At 35.9% G+C, this 23,851-nt stretch overlaps 1 protein-coding gene across 6 annotated transcripts in view; it reads right to left on the minus strand.

Annotated features, from left to right (window-relative positions):
* Window positions 1–23,851, minus strand: part of DMD (dystrophin) — a 1,925,924-nt gene that overhangs the window by 889,533 nt on the left and 1,012,540 nt on the right. For all 6 annotated transcript variants that reach the window (XM_036747778.1, XM_036747779.1, XM_036747772.1 and 3 more), the window contains 2 exons: window positions 15,849–15,996; window positions 12,368–12,517 (listed from right to left, as the gene is read on the minus strand). In XM_036747778.1, coding sequence (XP_036603673.1) covers window positions 12,368–12,517; window positions 15,849–15,996 — 298 coding nt within the window. The remainder of the gene's footprint in view (window positions 1–12,367; window positions 12,518–15,848; window positions 15,997–23,851) is intronic.

Consider the following 23,851-nt stretch of genomic DNA (forward strand, 5'->3'; position numbering starts at 1 on the left):
CTACAAGCTTTAAACAAGAGCCCCAGATAGGGATTTACCAGGACGTTTGGGTGTGAAAGTTTTATCCAGATACTAGACACATAATCCCTTTCTCCATCTATACTACCTGAAAAGATACGGGTATTTTGGGCCCCAGAAGAAACCAGTCAGGCTTGCAGGTTTTTATTTTAGGTTAAAAAATCTATAAAAGCACAAAATATAAGCATAAACACATATTGCCGAAACAAAAATTAAAGAGAAATATATGACAAAGTCCCCATCCTAGTTCATAGCCTATGGAAACTATGCAGTAAATTCACTTATAGCAAAATCTGTGGAATAATTCCAAAGCCTTCTCTGGCACCTGTCAATTGAAATGGTGACATTCTATAATAAAGAATCTGATTCTTTTCTTTCCTTTTTTCCTGTTTATATCCAAAGGCAGGAGAATACAGCTAAGTTTAATAAGCCAAGCTATTTATACTTTTTTATTACCCTGTCACAAAGTAGCAATTACCCTTCAACTACCCTCATCCCTTTCTACTACCTGAGACACCTAATCATTCAAACAAAATTCTCCTAGCCTTCCTAGCTGCCCATCCAAAGAAAGCAACACATAAAAAGATACAAATACTGAGAAGAAAAGAGATGTAAGGGTAATCTATTTCATATCCAAGTCCAGAAAATTTGGTGTGTAATTTCTGCTAATATATTCATTTTAACAAATAATTTGGACTTTATCATAATGGGCTTTCCCCTGTATTCAGATGTATATGGTGGCAGAGGCATACAAATATAATTTGAGTAACAGGTCTATAGCTGCTAATTTGAGGAATAATTTTCTTTTCCTTTTTTCAATTAGCAGCATTTATTTTCTCTCCCTCCGACTTCCTGTCAGCTCCATTAAAAAAAAAAAAAACAAAAACAAACTTAAAACCCAACACACAATTGAACAACGCAAATGGCCATATTGGCCAGTTCAAAAAGCATTTGTCTTATCCTAATCTGGAATTTATTGTCTTTCTGTCAGGAGGTAGGTATCATCACTAAACTGATGAGGACTCTCAAATCTTTCAAAGGTATTTGCCCTGATAATGTTCATATTATAGTATAAATTGTTCTCCTGGTTCTGTTTACTTCATCCTGAATCAGTTCATACAAATTTTCCCAGGTTTTTCTGAAACCATCCCGTTTGTCATTTCTTATGGAACAATATTATCACTTTATAGGGATATACCATATTTTGTTAAGCCATTCCCCAACAGATGGGTAGGTATTTTATTAGTTTCTTGGTTTTTGCTACTATAAAAAAGCTACTATATTTTTGTGCATATTGGGTACTTCTTTCTTTGATCTCTTTGGAGGATCGGCCTAGCGGTTTCTTGGCTAGTCCTTGAACATGACACTCCTTCCAACTCTAGGAATTTTTCCTGGGCTGACCCATACCTGGAACACTCCACCTCCTCATTTCCACCTGCCGGTTTCTCTGGCTTCCTTTGAGTCCTCACTAAAATCCCACTTTCTGCAAGAAGCTTTTCCCAGTCCTCCTTGGTCTTAGGGCCTTCTTCTGAGACTACTCCTAATTTAGCTTACATTTATCTTTTCTCTCCAATATAGTTGTTTATGCAACATCTCTCCCATTAAATTGTGGGCTTCTTGAGAATGGAATGTTTTTTGCCTTTCTTTGTATCCTCAGTCCTTACCACAGTGCCTGGCACATACTAGGCATTTGACTAGTAGTTGACTGACTGGCATCATTGGGCTGAATATTAATTTTCAGAGATTTAATAGTGATTAATTAAGCATATAAACAAAGATTGAGGCAAATGTTTCATATCAGTGATTAATAAAGAATATTATAAGCCATTTTATTTGGGACCACATTTATTTTTATTGGCTAAAAATTAGGCTTGGACAGAAGAGAAAAACAACCTCCCTTTTTAAAAAAAAGTCACTAGCTGACTTTCTTTGTAATAATAATAGATAGTCCTGGGAAAACTTGACCATCCTTTATCACTTAGAGGAACCAGAATTCAGTATAAAAGGGATTAGAAAGATAGCTAATACAATTCACCTGGAAGAGTTGCAGACACTCTCTGAAGCTACTACCTCTGCTAACTGCTGAAAGCAGTGGAGGCAGGGAAGGTCTGTCAATTGTCACAACAGTCATGACTTTGTTAAACTATTATAACTCTTGCTGAACCACATGGGCATTATGGAGGACAACAACAGGATAATGTCATGATGAATTTAAATGAATGAAAAATAACTTTAATGGTTTAATATGTGCCACGCACTGTGCTAAAAACTAGGGATGCACACACGAAAAATAAGACAGTATTTGTGTTAAAAGAAAATCCTTTTTTTCTGGCTTCGTTCTCAATAATGCAGCAAAGCCAGGAAGAAAATTTAAAGGAAGTTATTGTAGAATCCAAGGTTAAAGTGCATTGAATACAGCCAGAGGATGAGTTCAAAAACCTTGCTGTTTTTAAAGACAACTTTGGTAGTAAGACAATCCTAATAGCTGCAGATTTCTAAATGGGGATGGGCTAGTGTTATCTCAGAAATGAGTTTACAATCCGGGTAGATGTAGATTTCTTTTTTTTTTGGAGGGGGGAAGGCAGGACAATTGGGGTTAAGTGACTTGCCCAAGGTCACACAGCTAATAAGTGTATCAAGTGTCTGAGGCCACATTTGAACCCAGGTCCTCCTGACTCCACGGCTCTACTCACTGCACCACCTAGCTGCCCCTAGATGTAGATTTCTAAAAGGGGATCAAAGCTCATGAGACTGCCCTTTCCTATGCTCCAGCTGACATATACTGTGGCAGCTCTTATAGAGGGCTAGCACATACAATTAAGAACAGGGGGTTTGGGAGTGCATGGGTTCACTGGAATTAACTTATTAGTAGTGGCTAAATTCCACAGGCTTGTCCTCAAGGAGCTTTCATTCTAATTGAGGAAGATAACAAATACTGAGGTGATTTTGCACTGAGAAGGTAGAAAACAAGAGAGAGAGGAGTACACTGACCACAGTCAGATGGTGAGATGGTGGCTGGAGAGCTAGATGGGATAAGAGGCCAAAACACGGTCTGCAGTCTAGCATCATAGCAGGCTAAGTGGGCAGAGAATAATGCACAAATCAACTGGGTTGGGCCGGAGGGTAGGAGTTCCAAAAATGAGTGGACTGACTTCTCCAGGAACCTAGGCATAGATTCAGGCCAATTAGGATGTGAAAGCTTAAGACTCAGGCTTGGTGTGTAGGTGGTGAGATAGCCTAGAACTCGTGTCGCATTTAAAGTATATTTTTAAAACTTAGAACAGAGATGCTTCTACGCTTGTGGCCTGCTTCTTGATGAGCTCCTGAGCCTGAATTTCAGAATTTTCATTTGAGGAAGCAGGAAGATTGATCATGCAGACTTCAAACTTGGCTCAGCTCCTGGCCTTCCATACTTTTCCACCTTTGCTCTCCTGAGGGTATCTTCTCTCTCTCCCCTCCTTTTAAGCTCCCGTTTATCTGCTGTCTTCCCACTTTAGAATATACCACTTCTTGAGACAGGGGCTAGCTTTCATTCTGTATTTGTATTCCCAAAACTTAGCAAAATGCTAAGAGCACACAATAATTAATAATTATTAAATTAATTTTAATTAATTTTAATTAATTAATTAAATTAATAAATGCTTTAACTAATTAATCCAATTGGTATGAGGATGTTCTTTGTTGTCCTGTTGTAACTTGGGGGGAAAGCCTGCTTTCCTCTTTTCTTCAAATCAAAATTCAACAAATATTTATTAACCACCTACCATGGATGGAGTGCTGGCCTAGGAGCCTGAAAGACCTGAGTCTGAATCCTGCCTCTGAACCATAACAGTTGTGTGACCCTGAGCAAGTCTTTTAAATTCTGCCACCCTCAGTTTCCTCATTTGTAAAACTTGGATTAATAATGATCTCTATCCCTCCCAAAATTATTTTGAGGATCAAATAAGTTAATATATGTAAAGTGCTTTGCAAACTTTAATGCAAAATATAAAATGTTAGCTATTAGCCACATACAAGTTATACTAGGAGCTAGAGATACAAAAACAAAACAAAACAAGACAGTGTCCCTGCCCTGAAGGAGCTTATAATGTATTGGCATACATTCTATACATTCCTGAAGAATAAAAATAAAATTCCTGCCTTCTTGTGATCTCCTACATTTGTCCATGAAGCCTTGCAAGGTAGTAGGTCTTCTCATCCTTTCCCCACATATACATACACACAGAGACTTGGTGACTTGCCCAAGGTTACCCGACTGAGCAGAAGCCAGATCTCAGGTTTCCTGGCTCCTGGGCCAGTGCTCATCCCTCTGTGATTTCCTTCAGCAACATGTTCAACAGCTGATAATAAAGACAATGCCATCTGAGCTTTTGCATTTATTTACAAATTTGTGTTCTGTTTTATACAGAAGATATTCTAAACTGCTTAGAAGAGGTTTAGTGTCTTCATATGTTTAGTCAGCAAGTAAAAACTCAGGCTAGTTTTATGCTAAAATTGCAGCTCTAAGATTGAGAAATTATACTATCCAAGAGAACTAATGAGAATAGGGGAGAAGTAGGAAGCAGTTTTTTTTTAATTTGGTTATGAATTCAACAATCACCAATAAGAGCAAAATATATAAAGAACAGGAAAGAGAATTGTATAGGAAACTATAAACCCCTGCCTAGAACAGTATTTTTTAAAAAATACACACACAGATACATACCCCTTTATATCTACATGTGTGTGTATATATGTATATGTGTATTTATGTATGTGTGTACATATTTATCTGTCTAGATCTCTCTCTCTATATATAAATGTATATATACATATATAATATAACTTGACAAGGTAGTGTTGACATTTGCTATTTGTGTCCCCTTCTGCACTTTTCCTTCCCTTCCCTCTGTATATTTGTTCTGAAAGTAGCCAGAAGCATCTCAACACCATGGAAATGGAGGTAAATTTTGATTCTGAGTGCCGAGAAAAGTCACTGGATAGGTGATTGGACCTCTGGTGGAGCAAACAAGATGGCAGAGTAGAGGAAGCAGCTGACCTCTCCCAACATTCCCCTCTAAACAACTTTATAATAACGCCTCAAACCAAATTCTGGAGCAGCTGAGCCAAAAAGTTTGGGGTGAGACATTTTTCTAGCCCAAGGTCTGTGACACAGGGGTAGGTGCTGGTCTATAGCACACATGGCAGCAACACCAGTTCTGGGCCTTAGAGATGGCAACAGCAGCAGTAGCGGCTTCAGAACTTTCAACCCTTTATCAGTACCCTACTACAGATCTCTCCACACTTTCCACTATGCCTTCTGGAATTCCCACTCTGCAACTAACAAATTTCTTTCATATTAGACCTCCTCTTTTTCCTTCCATATTTTGAAACTCTGTGAAACCTAGCCCCGTACTTTATCATCATTATCAATAATGGTTATATCTTCTTTCACAACCCCTGATGAACTGAACAGGTGGGGGAGTCACTGAAACTTCTAGGCCTTCATTGCTATAATTCAGTAACTGCTTTTTCTTTGAGGTTCTATGTATATATGCATACACACACATCAATCTTTCTAAGTATAATCTGCATAGAAACAATCATTGAATTCATGAGAAATATTAATACAAGTAAGTGGCAAAGTATAGAAAGAAAGCAGAAGTACTAGGACAAAGGGCTCACTCACCCAGTTAATGGGTGTGTTGTGAAAGAAAATCCATCAAGGAGCTAACAACAGTACTTTGCACGTTGTAGTGCTTTCTTATACAGTATTTCTTCTGATCCTCCCAACAATCTTGTGAGATAGACAGTGTAGCACATGAATTATTATTATTATTATTTATTTACTTTATTATTTTCCCATTTTATGTAGTTTATAGTGAAGCACAGAATAGTAAGTTTTTCTTAAGGTCATGAAACATTAGTTAGTGAGGCCAGGGAGAGGATAAGCATTTGTGGTTCTTAATTTAATGCTCATATCATGATGAGAAGGGGAAAAAATCATAATATCCTGGGAAATACTCTGAAACTGCCATATATTACTAATTAGGATTTAAGCATCTTGAAGGCAGGAACTGTTGCATTTTATTTGTAGTTCCAGTGCATAGTAACTCAAAATGCTTGTTATTTGTTACACAAAATGTATAAAAAACTGAAAATGAGTCTTTAAGAGCACCGATTCTTCCCACATAATAGAGCCAGTTATAGAAACAATAGGAAGATAACTAATTTAATGGGATTGTTTAGTTAATAATAGTTTGCATTTAGGAGGTTCTGCAATGTTCATGGATTTAATACAAAATCTTCAAACTTGAACATCTGCTTACCTTTCCACACAGAGGGGGGAAAGACAAGTGGGTGAAGACTGTCTGTTTTCTAATAGCTGGAGAAACTTTCTAGGGCCTGTAGTGTTCTAGCACTTTAAACAATAAAATTTGATCCTTCTTTTATTTTATAGCAACAATAATAATGAGGTACAATGCAGCATATATAGAAAAATGGTTTCAAGATTCAAGAAAATCTGGGTTCAAATCTACAGAGCAGATACAGATACGAATTAGTAGTGAGGGTTGCCTCATCTGGGATCCACCATATACAAATAAAATAATAGGTCTGGACCAAAAACATAAAGGCAATTAGAATATGTCCTAGTACTGGAGGTGAATCAGTAAAGCACATAGCAGCTTTAAGGGATCAGGGGAAGATTTTCCCTAGTAAGATGGGGGCAGCTATGACTCAAAATTTGATTGGGTTATTCAGACTGATGCCTCATCCTGTACAAAGAGTAAAGAAACGCCCCTATCTATAAAGTGATGGAGCTAGCAAGAGAGAGTCAGCTGTCTCAAAGCCAGAGAAAGCTTGGCTGCTACTCAAGAACCTCCTCCAGTGTTAGGTGGTGTGAATGACACATAGGCTGAGTACTTAATTGACAGCCTGATGGCTGAGTACTATCAGACACTAATTGACAGCCTGATGGCTGAGTACTATCAGACACTGCTAGATGGTACCATTCCAGTGTCATTCAGTCATATATCATATGTATGTGTATATGTATATATGCATGTATGTATGTATGTTCATATAGAGATATAGATCTGTCTAGATATTGATATATCCATGTAACGAGATGGATATATAGGTATAGAAATAGATATAGATATCTTTTATTATAGATTTTTTTGTGGCTAAGAATCATGGAGCATTATAGTCACCAAAGACTCAAAGTTGCACATGATTGAAAGGAGAATGGAGAGAGATATGATGAACGTGACTGGGGTATAGAAGATTTCCAACAATGAATTGTACGTAAGATATACAATATCACCCAGGAGATAAACGTATGGTTGGAAAAGGAGGTGGACTAGTCACATGGTGTGATTGAGGGATTAAAAAAGAGACAATCTGAGTCTAATGTTAAAAGACCTAGAGGTTGACCTCCAGCATACTGAGAGGATCCATTATGGGATTTATTCCGCGATGTAGATAAGGAAACATAGGAGGGAAGGTACATGAATGAGTTGTAATCTATACTACTGGAAGGAAGACTGACAACATCCATGAGATCATGGATTACTTTAAGTATTGATATACTTAGGAAGAAAAGAAGGAAGGAAATAAGCAGTTATAAAGACTCACTATGTGCAGGGCACTGTGCAAAATACTGGGTTTATAAATACAACCAAAAACAAAGAGTCCCTGAACTCAAGTAGCTTGCCTTTTAGTGAGGGAAGATAACAAAAGGTAGCTATAATGGGGTGAAGCAAAGCTCCCCAGCACAGAGTCGTGGTATGAGAGTCCTGAAGCCAGGAACAAAGCCCAAAGAGGAATGAAGGCTGGCTTAGGTCCCTCCACAAAATGGGATTTCCAGGAGCAACTCACCAATTGAAGAAGAGGATAGGCCAAGCAAAGGGATGTTTCAGGTTGAGAAAAACCTCAGAGATGCTTGGATGTTCCAGGATAAGGAGGCCATAGGCACTGAGGGATACTCCAGGATAAAGGGCATAGTTTGAAGGTTTAGGAGCCAGAGACAGAGCTAGAAGTGGAAGGAAGCTTAGCCTAGATATTTCCACAAAATAGAGGTTCTAGGAGGAACTCACCAATTGGGAGAAGAGCTTGGCCTTGCAGAGGCTAAGTATCTCCAAAGACTACTTCCCTAATAAATAAAATCTGAATCAAGAGATTACTTAATGTATTACTTTTGTAAGAAATTTGTTTTTAAGATTATATATATACACATATATGTATAGTACGTATGTCTATATGTATAGTGTGTATGTATAGCATGTATGTATAGTATGTATATATACTAATATATGTATACATGTATGTATGTATGTATATATGTACACACATATATGTTTCTCTGTGGAGAGAGAAAATGTGTGTGTGTGTGTGTGTGCATGTGTGTGTACCAAGATTAATCTTCAGGTAATTCGATCAGTTACAAATAACCCAAATGTGTCAGACAAAGCGATCAAGATCACCTTGGTGCCTAAACCATAACTTTGCCATGGCTTTGGTTTCCAGTACTTTTCCTAGCCCTGTTCAGCTTTCTCAATACTTGGTCAGTCAAGCCAAAGATAAGCTATACTTTTCTTAGTTGATACTGAAAATGTTCCCAAATTAAACATGTCATACCACTCAAATTCTTTTATTTCTGCACCAGAACAAGATGATTTGCTCTAACAAACAAGGGAATCATCTTTTCGATGTTTTATAATTAGTTCTCATACCAACAGACCAATTAAAAGAGAACAAAACAAAATGTCTCCATCAGGCGCTGATCGCCACCTTCATAATCCATACTGTAGCCTTGTCTTAAAGCCTAAGGTGGATAAATGAGGGGAATGGTGATTCTGGCATACAGTTTACTCTCTGATAATCTACCTCATCCCTCTTGGCTGATACCAGACAAGAATAACATTAAAGAGTGATAAACTCCTTCCCCCAAACCTCTGATTCCACGGTTCGCTGGCCCTAGGCATAATCTATCAATCCATTTACTACACAATAAAAGGTAAGAAACCCATTACTGATCTGTTATGTGTCCTGGCAGGTGGTATATGACAAAAAACGAACATATCACCCATCCCAGTGTTCAGGGTCTCTTTTCTATGCTTTGAAACACTGGGAGGGCAGCTTACCTGGATATAGAAGCAGATGTTTAATTATTAAAATAAACTCAAACATCCTGATGCATGGGTATAAAGATTATGACAGAATTTTATCCTCTGTATTAGCATGACCTTTAATGAAAATCCCATCATTTTCATTTTTGCACAAAATATTGGCTTTTCAGAAGATGGCAATAAATGAAAGTAGGTTAGAATTTACAATCTGTGTTTTTCAACATGGTATTTAATCTTTGTCCTCTTTCAAGTTCAGTTTAAGGTAGTAATATACTAGAACATGTCATTTCATTACTGTTATGGTTAGTAAGGAAGGAGAACTCCTCCATTCACAAGGTCAACACTATGAAATTTAGATGCCTCAAAGCAAGAGCAATGCAGAAATAAAAGGCAAAAGTTTGTTTTATATTAGAAGTCTCCCTTATGTATTTGATTTCTCTTCTATGCTTATATTCATCTCTATTGGGCAATAAATTCTATGCCTATGAAAAGATTTGAAAAGAAATTATTTTAAATATGCTACCTTTAAGCCCAAGAGTAATAGGGGATTTCTTTCCTTTTTTCCCAATGAGTTGTTACATTTTTACTCATTGTTAAATCATTATTAATTGACCAGAAGCAAATGGACAAGAGTCTTTGAATAAATACTGTATTAAAAAGATACCATATTGACAGTATCTTTGACCTCTGTAATTCAGGATATTTAAAGTATTTTTTATTTTTTAAAAGTCTATATAAAAGTTTTAATATGGAAACTAAGTGATGAATGTAATAGAGGAATCAGTAGTTTACTATGGAAATTCATTTTCCAGTTAAACATTATACAATGATATTTCAAATTTTCCTGGTAGAATATTCCTAGCCTGTAACAAAGATATTAATAATCATATCTCCATATTTTGGTTGGGGAGTGGGAGAGAAGGGAGTTCACTCAATGAAGGAGGGAAAAGTCTAGTTATTTTGGTGCTCTCAGTGTCACCAGGGAACTCAAAGGCCATCCAGCCCAAATGGCACCAGAAAAGCAATTCCCTTAAACATCTGTGATGAGTAGTCATCCAAACTCCATCTGAAACTCTCCAGTAATTCCATTACTTCCTGTACAGTCATTCCACTTAAGGGCATCTCTAACTATTAGGAATAACAAGTTATGTACTGGACTGATCCCTTTTTCTTCAATCGATCTTAAACCTGGCCTGACCAGGAGTTAATGCCTAGCAAAGGCATGAAAACCAGAAATAATGAGAGACTGGGAGCTGAAAGCAGCAGGCACAGATGATGGCTTAATAATGAACTCTGTCAATTTTCATTTATATCTTAGGTTTCAGAATCACAAAAATCATTGAATGTTGGAACTAGAAGGAGCCTTAGAAATCTACGGATCCAATCCCCTCATTTTACAGGTAAGGAAAATGGAGTCATAAATCAAGTATGCAAAGAAGATGAACTAGGTAGGTGAGGTAGTTAAATTGGTATTTATATTCCCTTAAATTAAATGCATAAAATATCCATAGGCACAGTATTTATAATAATAAAAAATGGAAACAACCTATAGGCTAAAAAATTGGAGGTGGCTCAATGAATCATACTTATTGTGATGGTGCTATAAAATGGTGACTGTGGAGCAGATAAAGGAATATGGAAATCAGCAGAAACAGAACCTTGTATTTGTGCATGCATATGTGTGTATGTATGTATGTTTACATACATATATAATATACTTATTGACACTAGGCACATGCTGTCAATCAGTCAACAAGAACTTATTAAGCATTTATTATATGCAAGCACTATGCATAATAATGATAGTTTTTAAAAGAAGAAGGAAAGAAGGGAAATTGTATAAAATGTGACAGAATTTTTTTTTAAGTAGAACTGAAAAGGGACATAATAAAGGGGAAATATCTTGATTTAGGGTTAAAAGACCTAGACTTGGAGTCAAATTCCACTTCTGTCATGTATTAACTGTATGACCTTAGGCAAGTCACTTAACTCTATGACCTTCAGTTTCCTCTTCTGTAAAACAGGTCTATTCTATGGACTTGTTCCGGATTTATGACTCCTTAAAAAACCCCTTTTTTCATTTGTCGATTTTTAAAATCTATTTTATCATCATAAAAAGCCAAGGTTCTTCTGTAAAATTTTCCCCATTTCATGTTTATTTGCTTGTTTTGATGAATTCCCTTAGTTTTAAAATTATATTTTATTTCAAAATATTTATTTTTCAAATTGCTACTTTACTCTTGCTATATAAAACTAATACATATATCATAGATTTTTATTATACTTCCATAAAAGTGACATCTGTTTTAGTTATTAAATAAATTATTTACACAATGTGTTAGAGAAACTTCAGCACTACAGTTTTAAAATAATGAAATAAATAACTTGATACATTTCTAAATTTAGTCTTTATTATTTCTTTTCGAATTGCCTAAGCAAAAAAAATGTTTCTCTGCAACATCCTTCACACCTTTCAATTAGGTTGGAGATTGATGAATCAATGAAGAATTGCTGTTTCTATTTTAGAAGGAAAACATTATTTTGACATTCACTCTCTCTTGAATATTTCACTTCTGCAAAATCTCCTTGTCATGATCCCAGTTTAAATCATTTTAATATTATTTATGTTTTGATGAAAAGATATTGCCTAGCAAGGATTTTAAATGACAATAAATATATTTGAAATATTTAGCTAACATCCAGGATTGAGAAAAGCATTGCACATGAAAGTTTTTGAAGCCATGTTCCCTTTCTTAAAACCCCAAATTAAAAATAAGCAAATAAAGAACTGAAGGGAATATGAGAGATATTGTAAGTTGAGGGCTCCCAAGGTAGTTTGGACACTTGTTATAGGTTTCTTTGGTGGTTTTTTTGTAAGTGCATATGGAGTTGCATAAATTTTATGCATCATTTATTTAGTAAATCCTCTGGGTGAGAATAAGGGATTTTGCTTTATTTTACTTTTGGCATGGGTCACCTTCATCTCTTCTAAAGGCTTTCCATGCACAACTGAACATCCAATTAATTACTTAGGCAATTTTCAGGCCAACTCCTGAAAATAATTTATGTTGAAGAATAGCACTGGATATTTCAGCACTTACACTTTCTTCTAATATCACCCCAAATTCCAATTGGGACAAATCATGCAGCTGAGCCAGAACACAAACTCAGGACATAAAGAAATAGACACTTGTATCATACTGCACATGAGATAAGAGGCTGTTGCCAACATGTCTGACCTTTATCCATCGAAGGTTTGCCTCTTTGCGTTTACTTTCCAGTTTATCTAGTTCTTCTGGGTTTATGGGCTCACTTGTAAGAACTGCACCTCCTGTTTCATTTAATTGTTTCAGTATTCCCTGGCGTCCAGGCAACTCTTCCACTCTTAACTGAAACCGACAAACACAAGAACATTTACAAAGGAATTACCGTGGTTTTCAACCCCCTTGTGTTTGACCGTATCGATAAGTCTATCAAATGAAATGATTTGGGCAAATACTCAATCTACTGTTAAATACCCACAGTTTTCCACACAGGACAAAGCTGATAGACTGAAACTGCTGGCTTCCAACCTATTCTAGGGAGAGGCATTTTGTCTAACACCTTAGAGAAAGCATGTTTTAACAAAGAAAATTTTTGACCATTTTGTGTAGTTGTGATGTGAGATTACATCGATTGACTTTCAAACTTTCAAAATTAAGTACTCCTTAAATAGAACCAGATCGTCACTGATGGGATGTAGGATCACCTCAATGCATGTGATTCTATCCAGTGAGAAGTATTCACCAAAGGATGAAGATATTCTGAGAGTGGAACACCAAATGAGAGAATATTCCAACTATTGTCCAAGACTCGTAAGTTTCGTTAATTTCCCAAGTTACAGTTAATATATAAAATTTATCACAGTGTGTGTGTGCACGTGTGTGTGTGTACATGTGTAAGTGGAAAACTTCCCATGTAAAGAAAGAATGAACACAATCTTCTCAGGCTTAAAAGGTCCTTCCTTATTTTTCTCCCTCTTTATACAATCCATTGTCAAATTCTGTTGATAATGCCTCCATTGATATCTCCTCAATTCTTTCTCTTCTTTATATTGACATTACCCACCTGACAGCTTCCAGTCTTTGATCCTTTAGTTCAACCTGTGACTTTTAGAGAATTTTCCTAGGCTTTGTACAGAACCCCACCACATCCCAAATATAGTCCAAACTCTTTTGAGTGGCATTCAGGGTTCTTAGCGATTCAGCACCAACCTACATTCTCCTAGCTCTCCAGGAAGACATATATACATAGATATAGATATAGATATAGATATAGATACAGATATAGATATTTTGATAATCTAACCAGACTGGTCTACTCTCTATTCCCCTAAATTATCCTGTGCTTTATTTGCCATACGTATTTGTTCACATTGCCCATTTTAGAATTGCCTTCTCCCCATAATCTCTAATTGTACATGTCCAAGGCATCATTAGAAGCCCACATCAACTGTTAATATGACCATAATGTTTTACCTGATTTTCTCAGTCAGAGGCAATCTGTGCTACCAAAATGCATATCTCTGTTATTATGAAAACTGTCATAGTTATTTCCTCTTATCTCACTGACTAGATTATAAAGTAATTGAGAGCAAGAATTATTTCTTATTTCATTTTTCTATCCCTCATTACCTACCAAGTACAGCGTTGCAGACAGGTAGAATTTTTAGCAAAGTTTTGTTAAGTGAATTATCAATGTCTCCTAAAATATGACTTTTGAACCAGATATTTATATTACTTCATCTGAATGTAAGCACATTCTGGAAACAGATTTCCCAGGAGGAAATGGGATCATTTATATGTGACATAAAAATGTGAAAGTGAAATTTGAAGCTTGATCTCACACCGCTACTTCTTTTTCAGGTACCAAAATATTTTTTGAAGAATGATTATGATTTCAAGTATACCCCCATCTACATATTCAAACCAATAGGACCATTAAATTATCACTAGTTCTACTCCCCTTTGATGTTTGTTTATTTGCTCTTGAATTTTCCAAAAATTTAAAACTCTTTGAAACCTAGAAGCCAGTTTTGGCAAGATCCACTTATATCTCAAATTCAACAGAACAAAATGGAGCTCATCATCTTTCTCCACAAACCCTGACTTCTTCCAAAGTTCCATGTTTCTGTAAAAGGTACTACCATTCTGTTACACCTGTAAGGGCACCCAATCTTCTGTCTCAGGCTTGTAGACTTGTAGCTATCCTTTACTCTGCTCTCTCCCTCACCCACTATGGCTGTCTTGGCAATTATCTCTCTTACATCCACTTCCTTATGTTTATTTATACAGCTACCACCAGAGTTCAGGGTCTCGTTGCCTCTTGCCTGAATCATAATAGGTTCTAAATTGTTTCCTGTGATTCAATCTATCCTCCACACAAGTGCCAAAACATCTTTCCTAAAGCATGAGTCTTACCATATCACTGCACTCTTCAAAGGATTTATGGCTTCCTGCTTCTAGGATAAATTATAAAACATTCTGCCTGGCATTTAAGGTCTTCTAGAATCTAGTTCCACCTCATTTTCCAGGAGTGCACTGCACTATTTTCTGTTTTTACACTCTATTATCCAAGCAACTTGGACTACAGCCAATTCACCAATCAAGACACTATATTTCCTACTTCTGGATTCCATGACTTCAATGAATAGTCTTTGCATCTCCCCCTCTCAGAATTGTTATCTTCTTTCAAGATTTAGCTCAGGTCTCATCTCTCTTCTAAAGTCTTCCTTGATTCCAATAGCTTTTAGTATTCCTTCCTCCTCAAACTATCTTGTTGTTAATTATCTTTGCACAGTGTTCTCTGCTCCTCCCCCAAATACCTTTGAGGGAAAGGACTGTTCTGATTTTGTCTTTGTGTTCTTAGCACAGCATTTTACGAGTGTTACTGACTCTGAGGTCAATTCTCTATCCACTACTCCACCCTGTCGTCTACCTACACTTAGGAGGTGTCATAGATTCATGCATACATATACACACTCATACATATGTGTATATATAAAAGTGTATAATGCACATATGTGTAAGCATATGTGTATATGTGTAATATATCGTATTATATATTTCTATATATAAAGTTGAATTTAATTAAATCTAGAATTAAGATAAATTAATTCAGTTTCATTTTTGAATCACCTACCTGCTAGTCATCGGTCAATTAGGGAATACCTGGAACATTTAAGAAAAGTGCATTCAGGGCCCTTTGGTTAGCTCGGTGAGAAAGAACAACCAGTTACTGTTGGCAGCTGGAACCCTTTTGATCTGAGGTGAAACAATTTGGCAATGAGATGCCTATGGTACCTCCAGCTGTCTACAGACCTAAAGCTATAGTGCGAAACATATTAAATAATGATTGTCAATCTCCCAGTTTGTGACGTTCCATCATCACATAATAATTATCCTCAAAATCAAACCAATTTTAACTAAACTTAATTTAAAAATAAAGCTATGCACCTTCAGGAATATAGAAATGTAACAAAAGCAAATAAGAAAGGTAGAATGTTGTAATTCTAAAAAGGCTGGTAATCATTATGTTAAGAGAAAATAAAATATTGACTAATTTCTTAGCATAGAAACATGAACATAATTACCAACAAACCAATACTAAAATACAAAAAAAAGTATAGATAACACTTTAAAAATATAACCAAGTGGGGAACTTAAAAATGTCAAATGTTACCTTGACTTTTTGCTGTATATCCTTTAATTGCTGCTCATTTCCTGGTTCAAGGGGGACACCGACAATGCTTTCTGCTTCCTTTAACCATAAAATAAATTCATTCAAGTCACCTTCAAATTCCGACACAATATTCTTTTGTTCTTCTAACCTAGAATAAAACAACAAAGTTACTATTAACAAAATATTTCTCAACAAATAACTTGAAAAGCAAATCAAATGATCACATGGATTAAAATAATTTTTGTGTTATTCTCTTATATAAAAACATTAAATGGCTCCTCACTGTCAAGCAACGAAGTCTAAAGACCTCACCATGGCATCACTCAGTCTTTAAAAAAAAATTATTCTGATCTTAAGAAATAAAACAAACATTTCTTGGTTTGTTTGCTTGTTTTTTGGAGAAGGGAAGACAGGGCAACTGGGGTTAAGTGACTAGCCCAAGGTCACAAAGCTAGTAAATGTGTCAAGTGTCCGAAGTTGGAGGACTCCCGGGCCAGTGCTCTACTCACTGCGCCACCTAGCTGCCCCCAAAACAGGCATTTCTAAAACATACTAGAGAGGCGGCTATCATTAGACACAAATACATGCACACACATACAAATCATTCCATATATACTATTTTTCAGTTCTTTTTCTGGATTCAGATAGCATCTTCCTTCATGGGGTCCTTTGTAACTAGTTTGGGTATTTATAATAATCAAAATGACTTAGTTGTTCAAAGTTATTCTTAAAACCAGTATGGACGCCTACTTGTCTTTGCAGCCCCTGTTTCACTTTTTTCCCTTATCTAATCATTATTCCCCTTAACCCCCTCTTTCCCAACTGACTACTTAAGGCCTGGCGCCATGTTTTGTCGTGATATTATCTCTTCCTGCAAATCTACTCCATCACCACCCCAAATTAAAATCTCCCACATCGAAAGCCCCTTAATTCTTCAAGATTCATCTTAAAATGTACTTCTTGAAGGAAGGTTTTTCTGACCTCTACAGTGGGATGTGATCTATCTCTTCTTAGAATGCTACAGTCCTTTCTACTGCTCTTAGGGCATTTATCATATTCTCCCTTTTATTATACTTCTTTCACCTAGTTTTCATTATTGATTGTAAGTTCTTTGAAGGGAAGGACTACATTTTATTCTTCTTGGCTATATTTTATTCTTGTTGGTATCCCCAGCAGTGACCAGCATCAAGTCTTATATACTTAATAAATACTTATTAAATTGGGATTAACTAAATTTAAATTGGTTAAGAGAAATGAATTTTGACTTTTAAATATAAAATTAGAATAGAATAAAATATATTGATCAGAAAGACAATGGAACATGTGAAATATATTTTAAGATGTTATTTTCCTTAAAATTTTCTCTTAAATTTATTATGGAATAGCTATTAAATTAAACAATTGAATTGTTATACTTTTTAAACACTATGATAAGTGTAATTTGATTAATGGAAGACATACATTGATTTACAATATCTGAAATCAGTTTGTCAAGAATGAATATTTTGTTATAAAATACAATTATAATATTTAGGTCAAATACTTTTAAATAATATTTTTCATATGATATGCTTTAAAGCTTTAGCTAAGCAAACTAATTTGCTTTTAAAGATTATTTATGAATTAATGTCTGTCTAAAAATATGAAAAAAATATAACAAAAATATAACTTATTTCCTTATTGAACCCGTCTTCTTCCAACCATTATTTCTTTTTAGTATAAAATTCCATGGACTACTTTTCCAAGGACTTCAGTATACAGTTTGGGTTGAGGTCATTGAGTAATTTTCAGTAACATTTAATAACTGTTCTAGTCTCTCTTTTCTGTTTCAAGACCTTTTGTCAAGCTCCTTAATGTATGTCTTTTCAATAACTTCCTTTTCAAATTCTTAATTGTTTATTTTAATTCTCAATTGCCTAAATTTTCTGTTTCCTGCTTCCTTAAATATCTACCAATATTGGTGCACATACACAACATTTTAAAGTTTTCAATTCACCTTACATACTATCATTGCAATGGATCCTCACAATAACTCTGAGGGTTAAGTATTATACATACATATTATATATGATATATATATATACACACACATGTGTGTGCATGTATATATGAAGTATATATGTATAGTATGTATGTGTGTACACATATGTGTGTGTATGCACACACACATATATGTTTATGAAATTTATCTACATTTTCCAGATGAGAAAACTGAAGTTGATAGAGATTAAGTGATTTGTGTAGAGTTACAAATCCAGTAAGTGTCAAGGACAGAATTTGAACCTACGTCTTCCAGGCTCTAGCATTCTATCTACTATTCCAAGAAAAGTTTTCATCCATTAACCTTTCTGTGACTCAGTTAAACACTTGTGAAGCTATTTAGGAATCCTCTTAAAGGAAGATATAAGTTAATCACAAGTTTTGACCTTCCTTCAACATCTATCTAGGAGCATGGTTCTACTTCAAATTCAGGAAATAGGATAAAAAAATGAAAATTAATGAACAGGAAAGTGAAAAGCCATGCTAAAAATTAAAACCTTCAAATTTGGAAATTAAATCCTAAATATTAATCCTACCTCACAATCAAGATTTCCCTTAAGACATCAGACAATCTTCTCTTTCTCCTTCTCTTTGTCATACTCACAGAAACAACCTCAGTGAAAAGTCATTTATTTTGAGTATGGAAAAAAAAGAAGACATTATAGGAGATAAAGCCCAACATGTTTAAACCCTTGATTGCAGTATGATTCTGGGTCAGTTGTAGGCTTTTTTTTCAATGGAGGTGAAAATTAAAAAAAATTAATAATGATTTTGATCATTGTAGTGAATGATCAAATAATTCTATACCTTCCCATTATAAAGTTTAAAAAAAAATTGGGGGATTGAGTTAGGGAAAGAAAATTACATAAACGTTCATGGTATGTGGAATCAGGATAAGTAAGCTCTGAAATTTGAGTTGAAATATCTAGTATAGCAAGAGACTATGCAAAGTAGTTCCAGGGAGCTGTAATTATTTATAGCAAATGAACATTATCAGCAGAAGAATGAACAAACATAATACCTTATTTCATAAGAGTGAAGACTGCCTTAAAATCACATGAGTTAGTGATGGATAGAATTCAATGCATGTTTTTGCATACACGCTCTGATCAACTGCCTTTTATTTTAATAGATCTTGTTCTGGTATAAATCCATAAACACCATAAAATATCTCCTAAATGTGCTACACTTTCTACTTTTATAGTGCATTAAGATAGTGAGTGTAGTAGGTACTTACCCATCTATGATATATAATTAAGTACATTCTATAGTGAACCTTTAGCTACAGTGTAAAAGTTGGAGACTTTCATAAGATTTCATGGATTTTAACAGCATAATTTCCTAGAAATCTCAAGATTAAGTACATAATGTAAAGCACACAATAAAATAGAGAAGCTTCAGATAATCTATTTGCCATAATATTGTCACTGACATTGTGCTAATGAGAGCAATTTTCCCTGACTTTTAAAAAAAATGACGTTATATTTTTTTTTAAAAAATAGAAACATTTTTGTAGTCATTTCAGTTTTTTTGTACATTTTAGCACAAATATATGATATAACCAACTTAACCCTAGCCTCATTATGTTTTATTTCCCAAACTCTGTGTGTTTTCTACTAATTTTAAAAGCTTTGATTTGAAATTTTACAAGCTGTAATTTGTATTTGTGTCTTCAGATAATTGAAAAATGAAATAATGTAGTAAACACTCTCAAGGCTGTCTTTTGACAGAACTGTTTAAAAATGCTTTAGATTGGCACTCATCACATGAAGTATTATTTCTTTGTTTACCTACTAGCTTAATGTTTATGGAAGGATTTATTCAGGCATGTGGTAGTAATAATAATGAATGGGATATTTAACATTACCCATCTGCAATTAAGTCTTAGATATTTTATTTTTAGAGTCATTGCAATGCCTTTAGCTCTTTCCCCCCAAAGCAGCAGTTTCCTGGTAGAAGTATTGGTTATGTTATAATTTATATTATAAATGTTCTTAATGGAGGTTCAGGAAGTATAACAGCATTATGGTGGAAGATGTGCATAAATTGAAAAGGAGAGCTACAAGTATATTGTTTTGTACAGTGTGCTTATCATTAGATATAGTGTGAGTCACAGTTTCCTGTCTATGCATATGCCTAAGTGGAATCTACATTCAGTTCCATGTTGATTTCTAGGGAACGTCCACTAATCAACAAACCTTTGCCTCTTCTGCATCACTGATACATGATATTGTATACTTCTGGAATCATTAGTTTGTTTTAAATCTCTAGGTTTTATTTAAATTCCAATACTCCTGGGAGAATCATGAGGCAAGTGTCATATAGTGGGAAGGGTCAACACTTGAATTCTAGTTCTGACTCTATTACTTATTACGTCTGTGGCTTTGTGTATTAGCCCATTATCCCAACCTGTGGTCCAGAACTGCAATTTCATTGGAGTGAGGAGGTCCAGGAAACTTATGCCATAGATGTAGATAAGCAATTCATCTGTAATTTATAGTCTTAAAGAGATACTTGAGGCATTGAAAAGGTAAGTGACTTGGGTATTGAAAAATTAAGTTACTTGTCTATGGTAACACATCTAGCACATATTAGTTGCGACAATTGAACCCAGGTCTTCCTGAAAGCAAAACACTATGTTCCAATGCCTCATCTACAGAATTTGGATAATACCTGCCCTAACTCATACAATCATAGCAGCATAGATTAAGAACTAAAAGGAACCACAGAAATCACAGTTCTTTCCATAGAACAATATTACTCTGAGATCAAATGAGTGAACCCCATGAAATCTGTCTTTTGTCCTGTCTACAAGAAATCATTTTTTATCAGAGTAATTGTCTCCTAATGACCAAGACCTCATCTTCCTTGATCTTTCTGTAGCATTTCATAGTCTTCACAACTCCTTCTTAGCTAGATATTTTCTCTCCTCTCTTGCCTACCCACCACATTTTCCTGGTTCTTCTCGTACCTATATTACTAATCTTCTATCTCCTTCACTACCTCCTTGTTCTCTTTCTATCTTTGGCTCACTTCTCTTCTCCCATTATCATCTCTCCAATGGCAATCTTATTGTTTACCATGAATCTATGCAGTTGACTCCCCAAAGTCTAGGTCTAGCTCTGACCTGTCTTCCAAGCTTCAGACTTGTACCACCAGTTTTCTGTGTGTCCATATATATGTATTTCCTACACATCCATAACTCTGGCACTCCAACTTGAATATGTACAAAATGTTTCATTTTTTTCCTTCCTCTAAATGACATTCTGATTACTCTCTTCTGCCTCCAGTCCCATCCTTTAGAAGATCTTCATCCAGGTCATGCCTGTTAACCACGGGTATCACACAAGGCTCTGTCCTATATTATTTCACTTGGTGATCTTCTTAGCTCTGTTAGATTTAATTATCACAACTCTGCTGATGATTTTCAAATCTACTTACCCAGTCCTAATTTCTCTGCTGATACCCAGTCTTGCAACTCCAACTGCTTGTTAGATATGGATGTCCAGCAAACATCTTAAATTCAGCATATCAGAATCTGACCTCATTATCTTCCTTCCCAAATCTTACCCCACTTCTAAACTTACCTCTTACTGTTAAGGGCACTACCATCTTCTCAGTTCCCCAGTCATAACGATTATCCTTAACTCCTCACCATCTCTCACCCTGCCCGGCCCCATATCTAATATATTATCAAGGCCTGTTGATTTCATTTCTGTGACTTCTCACAAATATTCTCTCTTCTAATACTACCACCACCTTGGTGAAGGGATTTACCTCTGCATACCTTAGCTATTCTTTGACTGTAGCTGGCTGGTTGGTTTGCTGCCACAAGTCTCTTCCCTCTCCAGTCTGTGCTCTATTCAGTTGCTAAAGTGACTGTCTTAAAGTACGGGTTCAACCATATTACTTCCCCCCTACTCAATAAACTTCTGTGGCTCCCTATCATTTCCAAGATCAAGTATAAAATTCCCTGGTTCGAATTCAGAGCCCTTTTTAACCTTCCCCTCCCCCTTTTCACATTTCTAGACTTCTTATATATCACTTCCTCCCTCATATACTGTTTGATCCAGTGACACTTCTGAACAAGACATTCTATCTCTCAGCTCGAGGTATTTTTACTTGCTGTATCCCATACCTGGAATGTTCTTCCTCCTCATCTCTACCTCTTGACTCCCCTGTCTTCCTTTAAGTCCCAATTAAAATCCCATCTTCTATAGGAAACCTTTCCCTAAACCCTCTTAATTCTAGTGACTTCCCTGTGTCAATTATTTCCTATTTATGCTGTATGTAGCTTGCTTTGTATTTATTTGTTTGTATGTTGTCTCTTCCATTAGATTGTAAGCTCCTTCAGAGCAAAGACTGGCCCTTGCCTTTTTCTTTTTTTTAATCCCCAACACTTCGCACAGTATCTGGCATATAGTAGGTGCCTAATAAATGCTTATTAACTAATTATGTGAATAAAAGTCATCTATGTTTGTGTACTATTCTCCCAACTATGTTGTAAAAGGTAGGTACCATGTCAAATATAAATATTTTCTCTGGCTTAGGATTTAGCATAGAACTCTATCCAACTATTAATAAAAATGCATAATATTAAATGGTTGAATGAATATCAAGTAGGTTTTGAGAATGGGCATGGCACAGACGAGGACCAGGTATATCAGTTAGGCAAGATACACGACCTTGAGGATGACCGTGAACATACCTGAATGGTTCGGAATCTCAAAGTATAAGAAATTGTCTAAGTAGAAGGCAGAGGAAGTATAACATTTATTCAGACATGAGAGAATCCAATCCCAGGACCAGTAACTCCAATTCTGTATAGTAGCAATAACATTCCAAAGCCAGTAAGCCCACCTCAATGTAGCAACAAGGAAACTGTAACACAATATTATAGCAAGGAGCCAAGTCACCCTGTAACCTTCCCCCCTGCTAGGGCCTTCCTGTAAACCGTCACCCAGGAATCCTGACTCTCTGCTCAGTACTCTCTTTTGCAGCTCTGTAGATTCCAAGTTCCTGGTCCTTCTCCTTGGGCTGAATTCTGATTCCTATAGCTCTCACTGCCTCAATGTCTTCTTGATATCTGCTTCTGAATCCTGCCACTCTCAGTTCTGTTGCTTTCAGTTCTGGTCTCTCTTTTTATACAGTCCTAGCTGGCATCTGATTGACTAGAACTCAGTGCACTCACCATTGGCTCTGGTCTTATGAACTCCCCTTAGGGCCCTGAGGACTTCAGGCCCATGTGGGCTTAACTACCAAAAGGGTGTGGGCCTGGGGCCTCACACCTAGTTAGTGAAAGGGTGTGGGCCTGCCTCTAATCAGACCTGCCTTTGTTGGCCCCACCTGAGGCCTATTCAATGGGCTAGAAAGATCTTTCACTTACTGATTGGCCTTACACCAGGTTATTTCTGATAACCACATACTCCAGAGCATCCCATTCACAACCAGTTCCCTTATCTATTCCTGAAGGAACCTCGGACTGTGACTGAGCATTAGGCCTCACTACAGATTTCTTCCTAATAGATGTGCAAGAACTTCAATGGATTTTCAAAGCCACTAGAAGCTATATAGAATGCCTTATACATTTATCATAGGAGGCAGCAGTAGATAGAATGCTGGGCCTGGAGTCAGCAAGATCTGAGGTCAAATCTAGACTCAGACACTTACTAGTTATGTGACCTTGGGGAAGTCACTTAACATCTGTCTGCCTCAGTTTGTCTAACTGTAAAATGGGAATAATAATAGGAACTATCAGGATTATTATAAGGATCAAGTAAATCACAGTGCTTTAGGCAAATGTAGTAGGTGCTTAATAAATGCTGAAAACAGGTCATGGAGTCTATTAGAAGAGCACTTAGTAAAGCATAGCTTCCTGAGCTGGCAGGAAGTTCCACTTTGGGAAGTTTGTTTGTTTTCCTGATATTGAATCTAAATTTGCCACTTTGCAAAATTTATATTCA

This window comes from Trichosurus vulpecula, chromosome 2 (genome assembly GCF_011100635.1).
Source record: "Trichosurus vulpecula isolate mTriVul1 chromosome 2, mTriVul1.pri, whole genome shotgun sequence".
In the NCBI taxonomy this organism is placed as follows: domain Eukaryota; kingdom Metazoa; phylum Chordata; class Mammalia; order Diprotodontia; family Phalangeridae; genus Trichosurus; species Trichosurus vulpecula.